Here is an 18346-nt window from a genome sequence, read left to right as displayed (position 1 = left end):
GAACTTGAATAATATATTTTCCATACTTTTAGATTTTGTGCATCTCCCTCTTCCCTTGTATTTTGCTGGGTGTTTTTTTTTATTTCCCTCCAACTCTTAACCCCCTGAGCCATTTTATACTTGCCTGGCATTTCCTCTGAAACTCCGCAGGTGAGTAGATGTGTTTTCCCAGGCAGCGGCATTAAACACTTCACCACCCACCTTATTATTTGACATTTAGTCAGACAATCATTGAACTTTGTTTCTGTGCACTTTCCAATAAATAAGACTTCCTGCCTGAAAGATCGAGCTATTTGAAAACACTGATTCAGTTATAGCGTGAATTTTTTTTTTTAAGCACCGTTTTCCAAGTTAAATGTCAGAGATGCTTTGAAAGTCAGCTTCCAGGCAGACACTGAAGAGCTTCCTGTCTGCGCTCCCATTTGGCATTTGAATCAAAGCTAGCTGGAGCTGGGCCATCTGGCAGTTTTCAAAGATGTGGAAGTTTTTAAAACACTCATCAAGCATTTATTTCTTTTTAGAGGAATGCTCACCTTAGCTAAGTACATGTATTTATTATGAAAAAAGTAATTTAGTCTTTCTTAATGTTTAATGTTGATGAACATGTAGTAGCTTACATACAAGGACATCCTTGTAAAAGATCCAAATCTCAATGGATTCCTTTCTTGCTAAAAGCTTAAATGAATAAATAAAAATCTTCATTACTGGATATAGTCATGAGCTTGAAAGTTTGGAGGGAATCTCTAACTTCACTTTCAAATGTCCAATTGTTTCTGTTGGATGTTGAAGGTCAAAAACTGCTTGCTTTGCTGTGAACAAAACCATTTTGCAGCCTGCTGTGATTCTAACATGCCTGATTTTTGCCAATAAAGCATAAAGACACCAAATAAAGAACAGTTTTATACTTCATCAACTGTGCATGTTTTTAACCTACAAAGTTTATTTCCTTACAAACAGAAATAAGCAAAATAAATGAACTGTAAAAGCACAACCAGACACTTTACAGGTACTGAAAAGAACAGTTGAAGCAAAACAGCAAAAAAAAAGCAACCTTGAGTCTAAAATTGCAATCTGACTTCATCAAGCTTTCTAACACGGGAACAAATAGATTTTGTTTTTCAATTGCCTTTTTCAAACTTTATATAATAAAAAAAACAATACAACTTTAGATAGAATACCTTATTTAACCAGGTAGGGTATTGTCTTAAGATGCCTAAAGATACAACACAATGCTCTTCAGCTATCTCCAAGTATGATTGTATTACAAACAGTACTGAAAAAAAGTATTTACCCACTTAAGCATTTTTCCCAGTAGGTTTTTTTGCAATCAATTTTTAAGATTATCAGACTATTTTTCCATAACAGATATAACAATCATTATTCTATGTAACCAGATCATTGCTCACCCACCAGATGATAAACATATTTTCCCTTTAATCTAATAAATGCTTCTCTCCTCCTTGGAGGGTGATCAGTGGCAACGGGTCATTGATGTCACTGTAGGAGAATTTTGGCTGACTCCTCTCCACAGAAATCTCTTTAATTCAGCAAACTGTGAGTTTTCTCATAAAAAAAACAGCCTCTGATAACTGAATAAATTTAAGATTTTGATCTAATCCTAAAGGACATCAACAGTCAGCATATAACTGTAAGTAAAGAACAAAGTGGGTCTGCAGGTTTGAGATTTTGCAGTGATTTTTAAGAAACGTCTCCATTCACAGACTGCATAATGCTTACATTTGCAGGGTTTCTTATTTCTATTAAATATTAAAAGAGGGAATTTGCTCTGTGCTTTTATTAGGGTAGAAGGAAAGAATAGAGACCATGAGGATATTAGTTTCAAACAAGGTGTCTCCTAAAAGTGATGCAAACAAAGGAAAGTGACTCATCAGCAATGGCTAAGGGCACACTGCACCTTATTTGCCTCCTTAGTAAAACATCAGTCTGAAGTAGAATTTAGAAAAAAACTTGTCTCATTCTAGAAATTAGCCAAATCCATAGAAGATTTGGCTAAATTATTAACTAGAAATCTTCAAAAGCTGATATCTACATACTTCAGTTAATATTTTATCATTATTAATATCATTTCATCAGATTTACTAAAACTTTTTTTGTGGAAGACAAAAAAAAAAAAAAAAAATCGCTTGGATTGCTTTGCTGCCCCCTGCTGGTAAAAAAAAGGGAAATCATCAGGATCATAAATATTTAGTCTGTCATTTTCTGTTGGGGCATTGAGGATTAAATATTTTAAATGTATTTTATGCTAGTTGTTCTAACTCTAAGCTGTCAGGATGTTATCTTTGCTTATATTAATATCTATGATTCCACCTCAAACTATAGACTTCAGGTCAGATTTTTAAGAAAAGGATGCACTGAGTCCATTTATCAATGTTAATAATGGTGACTGCGGAAGTTTACCTGCATTTTACTGATTCGGCTTATAACTAAAGGAATACAGAAATCAAATATTATAAGTAATGCACCGGAGCTGTAGCTCATGCATAGAGCCAAGAGATTTCTGCAAGCAGCAGCAATTTTCTCTCCATTTCCTCCACAGTCACGCACCATCCCTGATCTCCATTTCTGCTGGCTGCATACTTAGACTGAATATGAAAAGCCACGGTGGTGCTACATAATTCAAGCAGGAAACCTTCATTATTCTGAGGTAATGCACTTTGTGCCTTGATGCTGCACCTGCTCATTAGATTACAGCATAAACGATTCACCAACAGATGGGGAAGATTGTCAGCCTGTAATTCTACGAGGAGACAAGTGTATTTAGCAAGAAATGGCATCAGAGCTGTTAATTATTACATCTCTTTTGTTTTAGGAAAAATTGTTCATCATATTCATGTATCAGAAAAATCAAAGGACTTAATTCTATCTGCATTATGTCTCATGACCACAAGATGGCAAACTTACATCTTACATATCAACTTTTAGCATGTGCAGAACACTTTACATCACTGACTCCAAAGCTCTGAAATGTCCTCTTTATTAATTAAGCATGATGATGATGATGGATTAAGCTTCGTCTTTTCTGTCCTCATCATGCAGGAGTAAATGTCCAATGACTCACACTGGGCAGGAGATATTCACATACAATGCTTAGAAAAACAGCGGCCAAGGGGAAATCTGGAATTAATCTAGAATCTGATGCAATACTGAAAAGCAGGCAAGAAGAAGATATTACAGAGACGTGATCTATGCAACTTTTTTCAGTTCAAAAGCTTTAGGTAAGGAAATGAAATGCAGCTGGATTTTTAGCAGGATTAGAAAGGATCCCAATCTAACCTCAATTTTACAAAAAACACAAAAAAACCCTGAAAGATGAAGCCTGAGTGAAAAAGGCGTTAATGGAGAAAACTCTCTTTAATCATATTTTTTCTTAGTGACTTTATCTCACATCATTTTTGCATCACTCCACCATAATGCTTGATATTTTTTAATAATATAGGATGGTTGCAAGCCGTCTTTAGATCTGTAGATGTTCTGATCAACAACATGAATTCTTCTCTCATCACTTTCTTTATACAGATATTATTAACTGTCACTATTAAGGGGTTTTCACTCAGATGTCAATAATACCTAACTTCTCAAGCCTTTATGGTTAGACTGACACGAGTGTCGACACAAAGAAAAACAGTATCTATCAGGAATTTCAGAGTTTATGACAAAGTCAAAGTCTTTGACAAAGGCGATATTAACAGCAAAAGAGATACTTATCTGTCATAAATCTTTACATCTTGTTAAAAAAGGTTCAATTTTTTTAGGAGGAGCAGGATAGTAACTAAAGACGAATAGGATTCTTGTACAGTTTGAAAAAAAAAAGTATTTTGTATCAATAAAAGGTTTATAACATTTATAATAAAGGTAACAAAATACATCTTTTGTATTTTCTCATTTGTTCGGGAAAGAAGCTGTTCACACCTACTTGCCCAGTGGGAAATCTATTTACCCCATAAACCTCGTAATGACTTGTGCCCGACTTGGCAGCAACATCTGCCATCATAAGTATGAAGGAACTGATGGAGAGGCTTTTAAATGTTTGTGGATAAAGTTTGGTCCTTCCTCCTTTACAGAACAGTTTTAATTCAGCCTCATTGATTGGGTCGTTCTAAAGTCTGACAGTGGTATCTAAGTCCAAGCTTTGGTTAGACTCTTCTAAAAACTTGTGAGCCAATCAGTGGTGGACTCTTGGGTTTGTTTTAGATGCTGTTCTGATGGATAATCCCTATAGAGGATTCACGAATGTGTCCATCATAGAAGTTATTCTGATTGTGAAACAGCCAAACCGCTAAATGACCATGTTCTACTGCCAGTATGATCTTCTTTTTCTGAGATTATGTTGATTTGATATCCAGTATAAGTGAATGCACCCCTTCCAGACAGTTCTATGCTTTTTTCATCAGTCTACAGCAAAAAACTCAGTCTTAGGGATGGATGTTCTGGTTCTTTTCTCACCTTCTATCACTGTCTTCAGTTCTGGGTGTGGCTCATGGAATTGAACCAAATACTTTTAATATTACTGAATACATTTAATTTTCCTTAAATGATTGGCTTTTACTTTATAAAATAAACTTTATTTTCATAGAGTATTTTTGTCATGAATTACATATTTCATATTGAATTACATAATATTCTTTATGTATAACGTATGTTGATAATGAAGTGACTGGAATGGTGTGGATGGCTTAATTTATAATAATTCCTAATTCTTTGAGCGTATGAATACTGAATGGCAGGTAATATTGCTGCTAGATTTATTTAAAATTCTTAAGTTAAAATGGATGTGGTTAATTACAATAGATTGGTGATTCAAATGGAGAAAATGTAGTTTTGAAAGAGTTTAAAAGCTTAACTGAACTACTCAGTTTTTTTTATCTCTTTGTGCTAAACAGCAATTAAGCAATTTATTTTAGATATTTTTTTCTTTTTTTAATTTTTTATATATATAAAGAAGTAGAAAATAAATAAATAAGTAATGAAAAGGTCTTATAGCCAAAGTCCTGCGAACAAAAGAGGTAATTTTCTTTGATAACTAGAGTTTTCCCTTCTTCTATTTAACAAATTATTCTTCCTTATTTATAAAAAAAAAGAAAAAAAAGTTGATTCCTAACTTTAGTTCACTCTGTGGCTCACATGTTTGCAAGGTTTGCTAAGCCTTATGCCTCACTACCAGAAAAAATAGTAAACTTCATCTTTTTAACTTTACTGAATAAAAATCCAAAGTACTTCACAAAGCAGCACAAACACCAGAACACAAATAAATCAAAGGTTCTGTCAAGTTGAAACAGAGGGTTTTCAACATCTCTGATTAAACATTTACAGGGGAGAGTCTGTGCTGTATATTCAAATAAGCATGATTATGAATAAATAACTTAAGATGTTGCAAATTTACAGACAAACGTGTTTCTTTTTTTATATATATATGAAGCTTTTTGTGTGCAGATAGTTTGGAGTTCTTATAGGGAGTAAAAGGAGGACATTAATACCTCTCCCTCTTAGCTTTCCATAACACACCACAGACACCTGTCACTGTTTTCTGATAGAGGCACAGGGTGGTCCAGACTGTCTGACAGCCCATTTCTGCAACAGACAGCCAGGATGGATTCTGTGAGGACCTCCTGGGATCAGCTCATTCCCATCTCTATATTGTGTGACCCACTTATCTGACAGCAGCCCTGCTAAAACATCCACTGCAGATGAGTGGTTCCCTCACAGGGCATCAAGAAAAAACACAAGAGATGGAAAGACATCCATTTATCCTTAATGCTGTCAGGTTAGTTCAACTGTAACATTTTAAGGTCTAAACAACAAATATTGGGAGGAAATTCAACTGGTTCTGAAGATGCTCCTGGCCTTCAGTAAATTATTAGTCTATTAATCATGTAGTTATAAAAATAAATAAATACATACAACTTTATAGCTAACAGCAACTTACAATCTTCATTGTTATTCCTTGTTTTACGAGGTCAAAAATAATGAAAAATTGAGAATAAAGAATATTTGATCTTATGAGTAAACTCAATAAAAAGTCAAAAGTGCATCATCCATCCATCTTCTTACACGCTTGTCCCGAGTGGGGTCACGAGAGGTGCTGGTGCCTATCTCCAGCCGTCAATGGGTGAGAGGCGGGTAAACCCTGGACAGGTCGCCAGTCCATTGCAGGGCAACACAGGACAAACAACCATTTATGCACACAATCACACCCAAGGACAATTTAGAGAAGCCAATCAACCTAACATTCATGTTTTTGAACTGTGGGAGGAAGCCAGAGTACCCAGAGAGAACCCACGCATGCTCAGGGAGAACTTGCAAACTACATGCAGAAAGACCCCGGGCTGAGAATCGAACCAAGAACGTTCTTGCTGCAAGGCAGCAGTGCTACCCACTGCGCCACTGAGCAGCACCAGAAGTGCATCATGTTAGACCTAAAATAATATTATAAAAGAGAAAACACAACTCCCTTCAGAGTGATATGGAATTTCTAAGAGACATTAGTACAAAAAAAAACAAAAACAAAAAAAAGTATATTTAAGTTGTTTGCCAACCTGAGAAATCCACATGTACCTCATACACAATAAAAATATTACTGGTTCATATCTGTGGTTTTATTGTTGTGGCTGATTTGTTTTATTACGTGTTATGTTATTGCCCCGCCTGTTGCAGGAGCACATTTCTGTCACACATATTGAATTAGGATTAGTGACAAAGAAGTGCAGCTCAGAGTAAAAGAAAACAGGAAATCTGACTGCTGGATTTGGGGGAACATTTTTGAAGAATACATTTTAAATCAGCAAACTAGTGGTGAACAAAGAAGAAGACACAGAGGTCCTGTACATTTTTTATGAGAAAATTCCAATTTTTGTTGAGTTTCCAGTTTAATTTTGATTTATATTTTATATATAAATATATTTTTATAGATAGATAGATAGATAGATAGATAGATAGATAGATAGATATTTTGCATCGTTCTAAATACTAAAAAGATTTTTCTTTCTTAAAACTTGTCTGTTTTCAAAGAAGGTAATATTGCAGCACTATCGGACATGACGTGTCCTCCCCAAAGTGACAGAATAAATTCAGAGGTGAGAACATGGAAGGGAAAATGACGCTCACCTCTGCTCCATGGGACAGATTCCTTTTCCTGAGGGCCGGCGAGGGCTCGTCTGATTGCAGGGGAGTCAGACCTCCGTTCTTCAGCGTCTCGTCTGAGGGCGACTTTGGTACAGTCCACACAGGAACACCATCTGAAACAAAGAAGCATCGGAGCCACCTGTCAACTTTTAGATCACAAAAGCAGCTAAGAAATTCATTGGTGGTTTTGTTTGGATTGAATCAGAGGCGAAGGAGAAATCAAATATCACTATCTTCCATTTAGATCTGACATTCAGTATTAAAAAGGTGTGGGATGACTTATGGAGCTGAGAAACCAGGAAATTACGTGCAAGATTGTTTGCTTGTCTTTATAGATTAGACTTAGTGCCACATCAAAGTTAGTCATTAAAACTGAACAAAATAACTATAATCCTGACCCCAGCTTACACAAAAGGAACTTGGGTACCTTGTATTTTGTTCACTTAACAACCAAAAACATTTCCTATTTAATACACTGATTGATAATTGATGTATAAAAGTCAAGCAAAGAAAAACAGAAATATGGGTTTACAAAAAATAATGCAGTGTCAATTACTCTGACATGGATAAATATATCCCAGTGCAATCAGATGCCTTTAGATGTCTGTTATTGATAAACCAATCAACCACTTTAATTCAGTCTCAGTATAAATGGTGGTGTACTGGAAGACCTCTTAGAGAAGGTTTCTTAGAGAACATTTATGAACAAGCAGCATCATACTGTAGAAAGCAATAAACACAGCAGACAGGAATAAACCCAAATGGAAAGTTTAAAGATAGGTTCAATTTAAAAAGATGTCAAAGCTAGTTTTAAACATCCGACAGTGAACTGTTCAATCCATCATTTCAAATTTCCAAGACAGGACCTGAACAAGGACAACATAAATAAAAGAAAGCAGTGAATAAGCCAATGAAAACTCTAAGGAAAGCTTCCGAGAGCTGCAGCTCAGGTGGGATAAGCTGTTGGCAGGACGTCTGATATTAATGTGCTTCAAAAGGATGACTATATTATTGCCACAAAGAGAACCTTTGATGAAAAGAAGCTACAAAAAGTTCCAGGCCCTTACATGCCACTAGCTATGTAAGGGACTGGGTTTAGCATTGAATAACGAAAAAGGGCAGCATCATGCTGTGGGGAAAGGAGGTCAGAGTGCCAAGGACAGAGGGATCCTGGAATGTGTCGAAACAGTTCTGCAAAAGACAAAGGTGTACCCACGAGCAAGACAAGAAAATTCAGCCAGAGATAAGATCAAAGGATTTGCATATGTTAAAATGGTCTAGTCAAAGTCCGTACGTCATACAAGAATCTGCTGTAAAACAAGTAAAACCAACCAATGGAATACTAGCATGGACTCATGGAGGCTGTGAAGAAACACAGACAAAACTTAAGTGTTTTTCTGCAAATACAGAAGCTTCCATTTGTATTGTGATAAAATGCACACACAAAAAAAAATGAAAGGGTATGACATCTTTTGCAAGGCTTAGTAATTCATCTAACAGACATGTGACTAGAACTTAAAGATACAGAAGTTATCTACAAAAAAGTGAAATGTTTAAAATAGCAGTTATGGAAGCGTTTTAAATAAAGCCTGGATTGGAAGAAAAGGCTTCAGTGATGTAGAAGCAGCAGAGTGCAACAGCAGCAGAGGCAAAGGGGATCTAAAAAACGAGGTGACCTTTAAAATGTCATAACAGGAAAACAAAGATGCTTATGTCAATGCTTAAAAAGGGTTATTAATAAATGTAAACCCCAACAGAGAAGGTAAGTTTTAAAAATAAAAATTGACACTATGAAGTAACATCTAGAAGAAAATAAAAAAACAATACATAACATTTTTTTCTTATTCAGTAAGAAATTCTTATACCCAACATCCCCACCTTCAATGATCGTACACATGCTCATATTCATGCTACTTTTAGACCAGCTGCACCACAGCAGATGCCTCCCACAGCTCTATCTGTCTGGAGCCTTTTTGGATTTCAGATTTAATTGCTTGTGCGTTATAACAAAGCCTGTGTTGCACTTCTACACAGTCCTTTGTTAAAGGACTTCCTAATTTTCTATATATGGGTGATGTAGCAGACATAGTTCTGCATCAGTAGTGCTTTCTGTAATCAAAGACCAGCCATTTGTTAAGGTGGAAAGTGCATTTTCTTTGTTCATTGATAGAATAAGACTAACTATATAGGAAGGGGAACAGTTGTTGAAATTTTATAGTTTAGTATTGTTTTTAATTCTCCTCATTAATGCAAATGCATTGTTGAGTTAAATAGACCAGCACACAAGATTGAGAAGTGTTGCATTACATGAATTAAAAAAACAAAGTTCTTTATATTGATGTGATAATAAAAGAGTCCTTGATGTTCCTCTACCTAAATACACCTGCATCCCATGATTAGATCAGTAGAATGCTGACTACATGATTACAGTACAGTAGGTGCTACTTCAGACATGTGACTCTGGTGTGTTGGACTGTTGGCAGCATCCCAATTAATCAAATTGTAACTCCTGTTTCTTTTTTAATTTTGTATTTCCCACAGACATAAATCTACTTTATATTATTTATTAACAAATAAGCTGCATAAATAAAGAAATAACAGCTCCATGCAAAGTGCACAGGTTTGGATCTCTGATTTCAAATCGCCGATATCCGATCCAGCAAATTAGTCAATATGGGAGAAGATATCCGATATAGGTATCAGATCGGTGAATCTCTACTCGCAACTCGATTTTCTGTTGGATCAGATGCAAAATCATGTTTTGTGCTCAGGGTATAAGACCCTATCATGGGAAGGAAAGGAATGCCTTTTCTATACAGCCTTTAACCGTTTGACATAACGAAAAATACATGGAAGATGCCAGTGGGGTCACTAGGCCAATTTTAAGGGGGGCTGAAGCCTCCAAAAAATATTCTGAAGCCCCCCCAAATAATTTGTTTCTTTAATTTAATTACATTTCTCTAATTTCATGTCTTTAAAAATAACTGCTAAAGAAAATACAACCTTTAACTTCTAACCTGTCATGATTGACTTACAGTACAGACCAAAAGTTTGGACTCACCTTCTCATTCAAAGAGTTTTCTTTATTTCCATGACTATGAAAACTGTAGATTCACACTGAAGGCATCAAAGATATGAATTAACACATGTGGAATTATATACTTAACAAAAAAGTGAGAAACAACTGAAAATATGTCTTATATTCTAGGTTCTTCAAAAGTAGCCACCTTTGGCTTTGATTACTGCTTTGCGGACTCTTGGCATGAAAATAAAGAAAACTCTTTGAAAGAGAAGGTGTGTCCAAACTTTTGGTCTGTTCAGTAACTATGATCAAACAAGTTTATATATGTTTTAAGAAGCAAAATAATTTTTGAGATCAGTTCCTAAATGTTTTAAAAACTCAAGACTCTTTCTAAGGCGTTATTAAGTAAGCTAGTACTGCTCTAAAGCAGGTGACAGCAAGCATAACACATGAAGATGGTGATACACAAAAGAACACCGGAAGAACGCTGCAACTGAAACTAGACTCATTAGACGAGAAAATTTTTTTCATATCTATAATTTGCTTATTTGGATGAACAGCAGCCTTGGTTTCCCATTCTTAGCAAACAGAAGAGTCACATAATTATGGTTTCCTCCTGCTGTAGCATGCACACTTTCTGGCATATATGTGCTGAGCTACGGTTTCAGCCAGTCATGAAACTCGCCTTTCTCACCGCGGTTCTTTGAAAATGGCCGAGGGTCGTAAGAGAAACACTGTCTATGAAGTGTATGAGAAGAAAAGAAAGGCCTCAGAAGAGAGAAACATGACCGGAGTGTTTTTGGGAGATTATTTCACATGATGGTGTACTCTGAAAGCACAGCTCTGGCTTCTCAATGATGCCTGGCACATTTCTATTCGACAGGTAAAGTTTTGCATGCTATTTGAAGAAATGCATTTCACATCACTGCTAGTAAAACAAGGAGAAATGGGTTTGTGAATGCTCTCACACTCTTTTAATAGGTACAGGGTTGTGCTTGTCAGGGCAGTCAACTTTCACCCATTGGGGGAGAGACTAACGCATTTCAGTGTCTTCACAAGCTCACACTCCATGTCCCCAATTTTTCACACAAAAAAAGTATGGACATTGAAGCTCAAGTCCATTCCACTTATTTACATATAAAAATACCATGCTGATAAAAATCCAGCCCACATTTTCATAATAACCTTAGTGCACCAGCCCACCTATTCGCTGTGTTGACAGCAGCTGCGCAAGATATTAAAAAAGTCCCTGATTTCTGAGCAGTTATTACAAGGTATGTCATTATAATTTTATCTTATCTGGCCTAAGATAATTCACTTTGTAAATTAATGAAGATTTGAAGCAATCTAGCACTTGAGTAAATATGAATAAAATATACCTATATCAATGTGGAGACTGAGAGTAGGATCACATCAAATGGTTTGCTTTCTCTATACCAAGTGCTTATTTTAATGAGCTCTACTCCTTATCTGCTCAAATTTAGCCATCTGATTTAGTCACAATTTAAATCCATGTTTTGCTCACAAGTTAAATAATTATTGTTCGGTCTAGTTAAATAATCCCTAGTTGGATTGTAGGACTAATTAACCCAACAAAAATATCTAAATTCTTAAAGCTTTATTTTTACTTATCTTATTCCTTATTTTGGTCCATCAAATAGGTTTAAAATTTTAAATTCCATCACATCTACCAGAATTAAACATCCACAGAAATGCTGTCTTTTAAGTTTTTATAGAATCTGCAGCCTCCTAGAAGGTCTGAATTGTCTAGCACACAATTGTGAAACTCTTAGTTTTCAGTATTCATAAGATGCAAGTATTTTAGTAGGGCCCATTCCTCTTTACTTAAATTCTCTAAAAAAAATCATCAGAATATAGAAAATAATGAATATTGTGTGAAAAAAATTCCACATAACTACAGATCACCTATTGTTTTTCAGTAACATTTACTTCGTTATAAAAATTCCACATTTTGCCAGTTTGATCAGTTAAATCATCTGAAAACCTCCAACCTACAGCTGCACCTGTCCTCAGAGCCTTTCAGTCTAACCCTGACAAGGGTTGCCTGTCCAAATTCTTTTAAATTCTCACTCCCAGGTTTGGTAAAAGTTGGCAGCCCTGGCATGTGCTTTTTTATTTATTTTTTTAAGTGGAGCGGGTGGGTCTTTTCAAAAATTCCAATGGTAGTAAAAATTTCTTTACTTGGCATTGTAACTAAGCTTCATTAAAAAGAGAGCCTGTTCATGTTGTCTAGAGATTTTTAGTCCAATAAGTATAGTGACAGACCATTAAGGGTTTATTTATCAAGCTCCTATCTTGTCATGAAGGCAAAATAAAAATATTAATGTTTTAAAAGATTAAAATCTATTTCTGGTATTGTGAATAAAAGCTGAAATAGATAATTTAAATATAAATCAAAGAAAAATCAAAACAATTTTAAGCATTACAATAGTTTAGTTGTTTTAAAAATGAAATATAAAAAGAAAAACAAATCCATGCATCATCCAGACCTATAAAAAAAATATTTAAAAAATAATTCTTGACTTTAAAATATAATGTAGGACGTCTGTATAAAACATGGTCGGCTTCTATTTTTTTAAAACTATTTTCTTCGGAGATATTTTGTAATCCTGCTAAATTTTGGATTGGAAATTAAAATACTTGTTATTATACAGCATAAAAACTCTCGAACATATTGCCTGCCAATCACAATTTGTAAGACAATTGTTTTCTTTCTAATTTAGCTCAAGTTTAGTCTTGCTCTTGAGATCTGGATGTATTCTGGTTAAAATGTAGACATTTTTACGTTTTTTCTTCATCAAAGTTAATATTCATAATTAATCATCTTGATTGGGACATCGCCACAAAGCACCAAGATGTGGAGTTAATTGATGAGCAGGAGCTATCCAATGTTATTGTTGGATAGGGGCATGCAAGTGGATGAAAAGCCTGACTAATGAAAGAATGCAATGAAATTGTCATGCACTAAATCTCTCCCATTGTTTTATCATTTATTTCCGGCCAGTGACTTTAGTTCAGAGTTTATAATCCCGTACATACAAGGTTTATTCTTTGTTTTTTTTTTTCAAAGAAAGGCTTTCATCAAGAGCAATTTTCCTTTGTCTCTTTGTTTAGGTTGCAAGGAAGACTATTTGCAAAGTAGATTTCCTTTATGGATTTTCATTTCCTTAAAGGAAAAAAAAAGCTCTGTGCACTGGTAAGAGAGGGGGAGGGTGTGGTATCAAGCTCTTTTTAGCATTGGCAGAAGGGGAAGAGGAGGAATCCAAACGGCCTCGAGGGAGCAGCAAAGATCCTCTGCTGCATGACCTTTAAAATCTGCTCTCTGGTTTTTGACTGGCAGGTTTTCTCTTTATTTTTTTTGCTGGGAGTTCAAAAATTTAGTTTTCTGCACTTTGTCACAACTAGAGCTGACTCCAATGGGTTGATTGATGTTGAAGGAGCAACAGGTGATCCAAAGTACCAACGTGCCAGAAAAACTCAGTGCAACCTCATGCTTGGAAATGCTTCCAGCGTGAACCATTCTATCCTGACATCCCTTTATCAGCTGCATGAAGTCAGGATGCAGCCCATGCTGGTGAAACACACCACCAATAACTCGCAAAAGGATCCTAACAAGGTACTCTTCACTGAGGTGTGGAGGGTACATGCCGAAAATGGGGAGCAGCTGGACCCCCACTGGACTCATCAGCAAGGCAGCGGAAGGAAGAAAGAGGTTTGTACTTGCGGCCCGGCGGTCCGACTCCACACAACCCTCTGCAGGGTATGGCAATGTCTGGCGCAAAAAGAAGATCAAGAGACAGTGAGGAGGGGCAAATTCAGTGTGGGAACCGTTCCCCATCTACACACAGATGCAAAATTACCTTCTTAAAGTCAAAGACAAACGGGAACAACCGTCAGGGTTGGAGTTTTAAAACAGAATTCCTGTAAAAATTTTAGCTCAGATTCTCCATTGGACCATCAACAGAATGAGGATATAACCAAACATTAAAATGCCGCAATTGCTTACGATTTATTTTAGAAGCTATACTTAATATTTAGTCAACAAAACACCTAGAATATAAAGCTTTCCCTCCATAATTTACTCGGGACAAAAAGTGATTTTCGGTTCTATTCTAAATGATTGAAAACACAATATCTACCTGAAAAGTCGATATTCACCCAAAAAATTAAGTCCAATTTCTTAATATAACAAACATAGTTTTCAGTTTTGAGTTAATTACTGATAATGAAAAGTGTATGCTCACAAAAAGCATGAATGCTTACTTTTGGGCTTAATAGATTCATTTTCTACAGACATTATTCTTAGACCAGACATGAACTTCTGGCAAACTCATGTTAAATTCAATCCAATCCTAGCCAAAGATATTTATGAGTCTGTTGTTCTTTAGCATCCTGAACACCATAAATAGATTATAAATGTACATCTTTACTCGCAGAAAACAGGATTAGTACTCAAAAATTGATAAATGGCTGTGTCATATAGCTGGATGCTTTTAAGAAGTCCTTCCAGATATCCATCTTAGTTGTGATTGCCAAATAGAACCACCCTCAAGCTTCAGATGGTATAAATCAAAACATCTTTATTAGTCCAGGCACAGGGAGGGTAAAACAAGGTGGAGCGCTGACATTTGAGGCAGCAGAATGGATTCTTCAGGCAGAGGTTTAATCTTTTAAGGAGAATTAGAAGCACATAGATTTTATTTTAAAAATACCAATTTAAATGAGGCCATTTCTATTTCCATACATGCAGCTTAAATTATTTTCAATGGTTCTATGAACAACACTTTCATACACACCTCATTCAAGTTTGAAATAAATAGTGAATAATATTTGGCGTTTTGAAAAGGGACTGATGACAGAAACAAAACCAACAAAACATGACAAACAGACAAAAAAAACCTAAATACACAAATGGTACAAAGATTTATACACATAAATGCAACATTCAGCAGCATTTACTGCAAACATTTAAGTTCATTGTATTCGTCATGCATGGACACGAGCCACAGTCTAACTGCCCCAACCTGGCTTTGCCATTGTATCTAGGCTCAGGAAGCAAGGACTGAAGAGATAAGGGGGGTGGGGTAGATGGAGTGGTTGGGGGTTCCACTAACAGTACTGGAATGGGTCCCGTGGTGGACTCACCGGACGGGGTTCCACGGTTACGATGGGAGGCATGAGACTGAGGTGGGGCCTGGCTGTTGTGACTCTGAGTCTGCTGCAGGATGTTCAGGCACTCTCCAAGGCAGCTAAGCGTAGCGGCAGATGTGGCTTTAAGGAGCAGCAAGTCCTGGTCCAGACAAGATAGGGGGCCTTTGGTTGGTAGAGAGTCAATGGAGTGGACAAGGTTCTTTTGTTGGCCCTCTGCTTGGGACATCACCTGCAAACAATCAGAACATTGACATTTAAATGCAACCAACATTCATATAAATCTACCACATCAAAAATGTCAGTAAAAGCTTTATGATGTTGAGTGAAGCAGGGAACATTTATCTACAGGTCTATTGGAAACAGTATGGACTTGAAGGTATAATATCTGTACTAACAACAGATTTCTTTCCAGAACGTAAGTTTGAGATATATGAACAGACGCTTAGTTGCAAAATAGCATGTAAGGAAGTCGTTTTTTCAGCTTTTTTCATGCAGAACATAAGAAAAAGCAAAGAAATTTAATGTTGCAGCTATGAGTGGTAAAGTTATCAAACAGCATAAGATTAATTTCCACTGGTTGATTCGATTTAACTGACTTGTTTTGTAAAACTATTTGAGATGTATTGCTGTCAACTACTGATATTTAAACATCCTATCTTCTTAACACTGTTCCTCCTCGAAAACTGATCATCATTTAAGGCCATTCCAAATATACCCCCTTGCCCTATTTTTCACCCCTACTCTTAAATTCTTTGCTTTTCTGTGAGGGTAGTGGTGTCCCAATTCTTCTTTGCATGTAGGGTTAGTGGACATACGAGGGGTAGGGGTATGAATCTAGCCTTCCAGAGGAATGGATCTCAGAAACTGACTTGCTGAGGAACAGCCAGAGACAATTTCCCAGAATGTTTTACGTAATTTTTCCAAACAACAATGGTTCATCGTGGAGGACAGGGATTCTATACGGTGACTCACAGAGGTCTTTCTTTTTTTACTTTTGAAAGCAAAAAAAGCTAATGGCTCATCATCCCTGGGTTTATTAGATTCTACAAAGGTAAGGTGAGATAGCTTGCTGGTGCTCAGACATGAGCAGAGGGCAGCTCTGGCAGAGGGAGCACCAGAAATGGGGAAAAGGTGGTCAGCTATGCCCCTCTCTGGAACTAACTTGCAACAGATGGAAATCAAAGAGGACAGCAGAAGATCGGACAAGCCTGCTGGACAGGCTGACCACCCGAGGCAGTGGCTGGTCGGTGTCTGTGTTGGAGGTAGGATGATGAAACATTCCTTCTAGGGCAAAATTAAAACAGCTTTTTAAAGCTGAAAATCTCATCCATCCATTCATTTTCTGACACGCTTATCCCTGCTGGGGCTGTGAGGGGTGCTGGCGTCCATCTCCAGCTGTCAGTGGGTGAAAGGCAGTGTAAACCCTGAACAGGTGGCCAGTCTATCGCAGTGCAACACAGAGAAAAACAGAACAAACAACCATTCAATCACACCTAAGGAGAATTTTACAGAAGCCAGCTAACCTAACAGTGATGTTTTCGAACTATGGGAAACATGGGTGGACTGACTAAGAATCAGCATTTGGCTCCCTTTGGGGAAAAAAAAAAACATGATTCTATGCTGTTAGAATTGTTGAAGTCACCAGTGTGAGAGAAACATGTAAGGAACCCAGGGTATAGTAATCGGGCTTCATTGTTTTGCTCTTTTCTCCCACTGAATCCCTCCCACCAGTGCTGCGGAATGTTTATCAAATGTAAACAGAGTTGTTTCAGCGTGTTAGATCAGACGTGACTGGCGCGATGTGTTGAGATGCGTTGTCTTCAATGGTATCACGCAAATTAGCAGGTCAACCCGGGTCTGGTGTTCCACCACCGGTCAGTGAGTGACTGTTCTCACTGCAACTAAAAGGCGATTTCCCCTGGGTTTAAATAGGTTTTTTGGCCAGAGGGAAAGGGGTATTATGGTGGGACGTATCTTACATATGTGCACATGTACGTATATATGCAGTCACTTGTGTAATTAAACATCGACTATGTAGTGAGAGGTGCCCTTGTTCCTGGGGAAGATTACGAAGCCCTACCCCTTATGGCTTCAATTCAAAGGTGCAATGGTAATGAGTAAGGGCAAGTGGGAAACATTGGTATTGGGCCTTACATTCATTTTATCTTCTAAAATCGATTAAAACTACTGCTACTTTTTAAATTTATTTTGGTTGCATTCAAAACATACAGCCACGCTGACTTAAATTAACCAAGCAGTTAATTTCAAAGCAATCTTCAAAACGATTCAACAAATGCATTTTATAGTTTGTGCATTTAGAGATTTAACTCTAAACTTAGTTTGTCTGAAAGAGGAACAAAATAGTGTTTGACTTGCTTTGTGAATATTTATGTCTTCAATCTGCTTAAGGCTAAGCTTCAGAGATGAAGTATGGATGGATTATAGTCCTTAGAAGTCACGTTTTGGTTATAGAGGGCATTTACTGTTGACGAGAAAGCAAACTAAATAAATCAGAGCCTTAAGGCGCATTTTTACTGCAGACTCATGAATTGTAGATGTAATCAGTAGTTTGACTGTTGTTTCATTGCGATTCAGAGTGTCATCAAATCCTGGGAATAAAAGCAGTTTGAATGAATAAAATACAGAAGAATAATGCTCCATTTATTTTCAGGGAATAATGTTTAAGCTGATAATGAATTTCTAATCTAAATGAAAAGTTTCATACAATAGAGACTGAGTGCGTTACAGCCATACCAATAAAGCTGGAAGCTGTTGAGAGTTTTCCTCCCTGGTAAATAAAAAAACCAACGAAAAATGTGGCTGTGATTCCATATCAATTTTTCTAAGTCTTATTTTTTTTGGAAAAAGAAAAGAAATCTTTTGAACAACAAGTGGCTGGTCTCACCTGAGAGTGCTTTTTTTGGTTTTCCTCAGTAACCCTCCCTATAAGTTCTCACATATGCGTTCATTTTGTTAATCGGACTCACCCCAGGACAGTTGTAAGTGGCAGTC

The 18346-nt window shown here is 36.6% G+C and overlaps 1 protein-coding gene across 1 annotated transcript in view; it reads right to left on the bottom strand.

Moving 5' to 3' along the window:
* Positions 1-18346, bottom strand: part of osbpl10 (oxysterol binding protein like 10) — a 111063-nt gene that overhangs the window by 25591 nt on the left and 67126 nt on the right. The window contains exons 6-7 of the mRNA XM_015376967.1: positions 15329-15563; positions 7123-7253 (exon numbers count right to left, since the gene is read on the bottom strand). Of these exons, the coding sequence (XP_015232453.1) occupies positions 7123-7253; positions 15329-15563 (366 nt within the window). The remainder of the gene's footprint in view (positions 1-7122; positions 7254-15328; positions 15564-18346) is intronic.

This window comes from Cyprinodon variegatus, unplaced genomic scaffold (genome assembly GCF_000732505.1).
Source record: "Cyprinodon variegatus isolate N-32 unplaced genomic scaffold, C_variegatus-1.0 Scaffold144, whole genome shotgun sequence".
NCBI classification, from domain to species: Eukaryota; Metazoa; Chordata; class Actinopteri; order Cyprinodontiformes; family Cyprinodontidae; genus Cyprinodon; species Cyprinodon variegatus.
The sequence above is the reverse complement of the archived record's forward strand: the minus strand, read 5'-3'. Positions and strand labels throughout refer to the sequence as shown.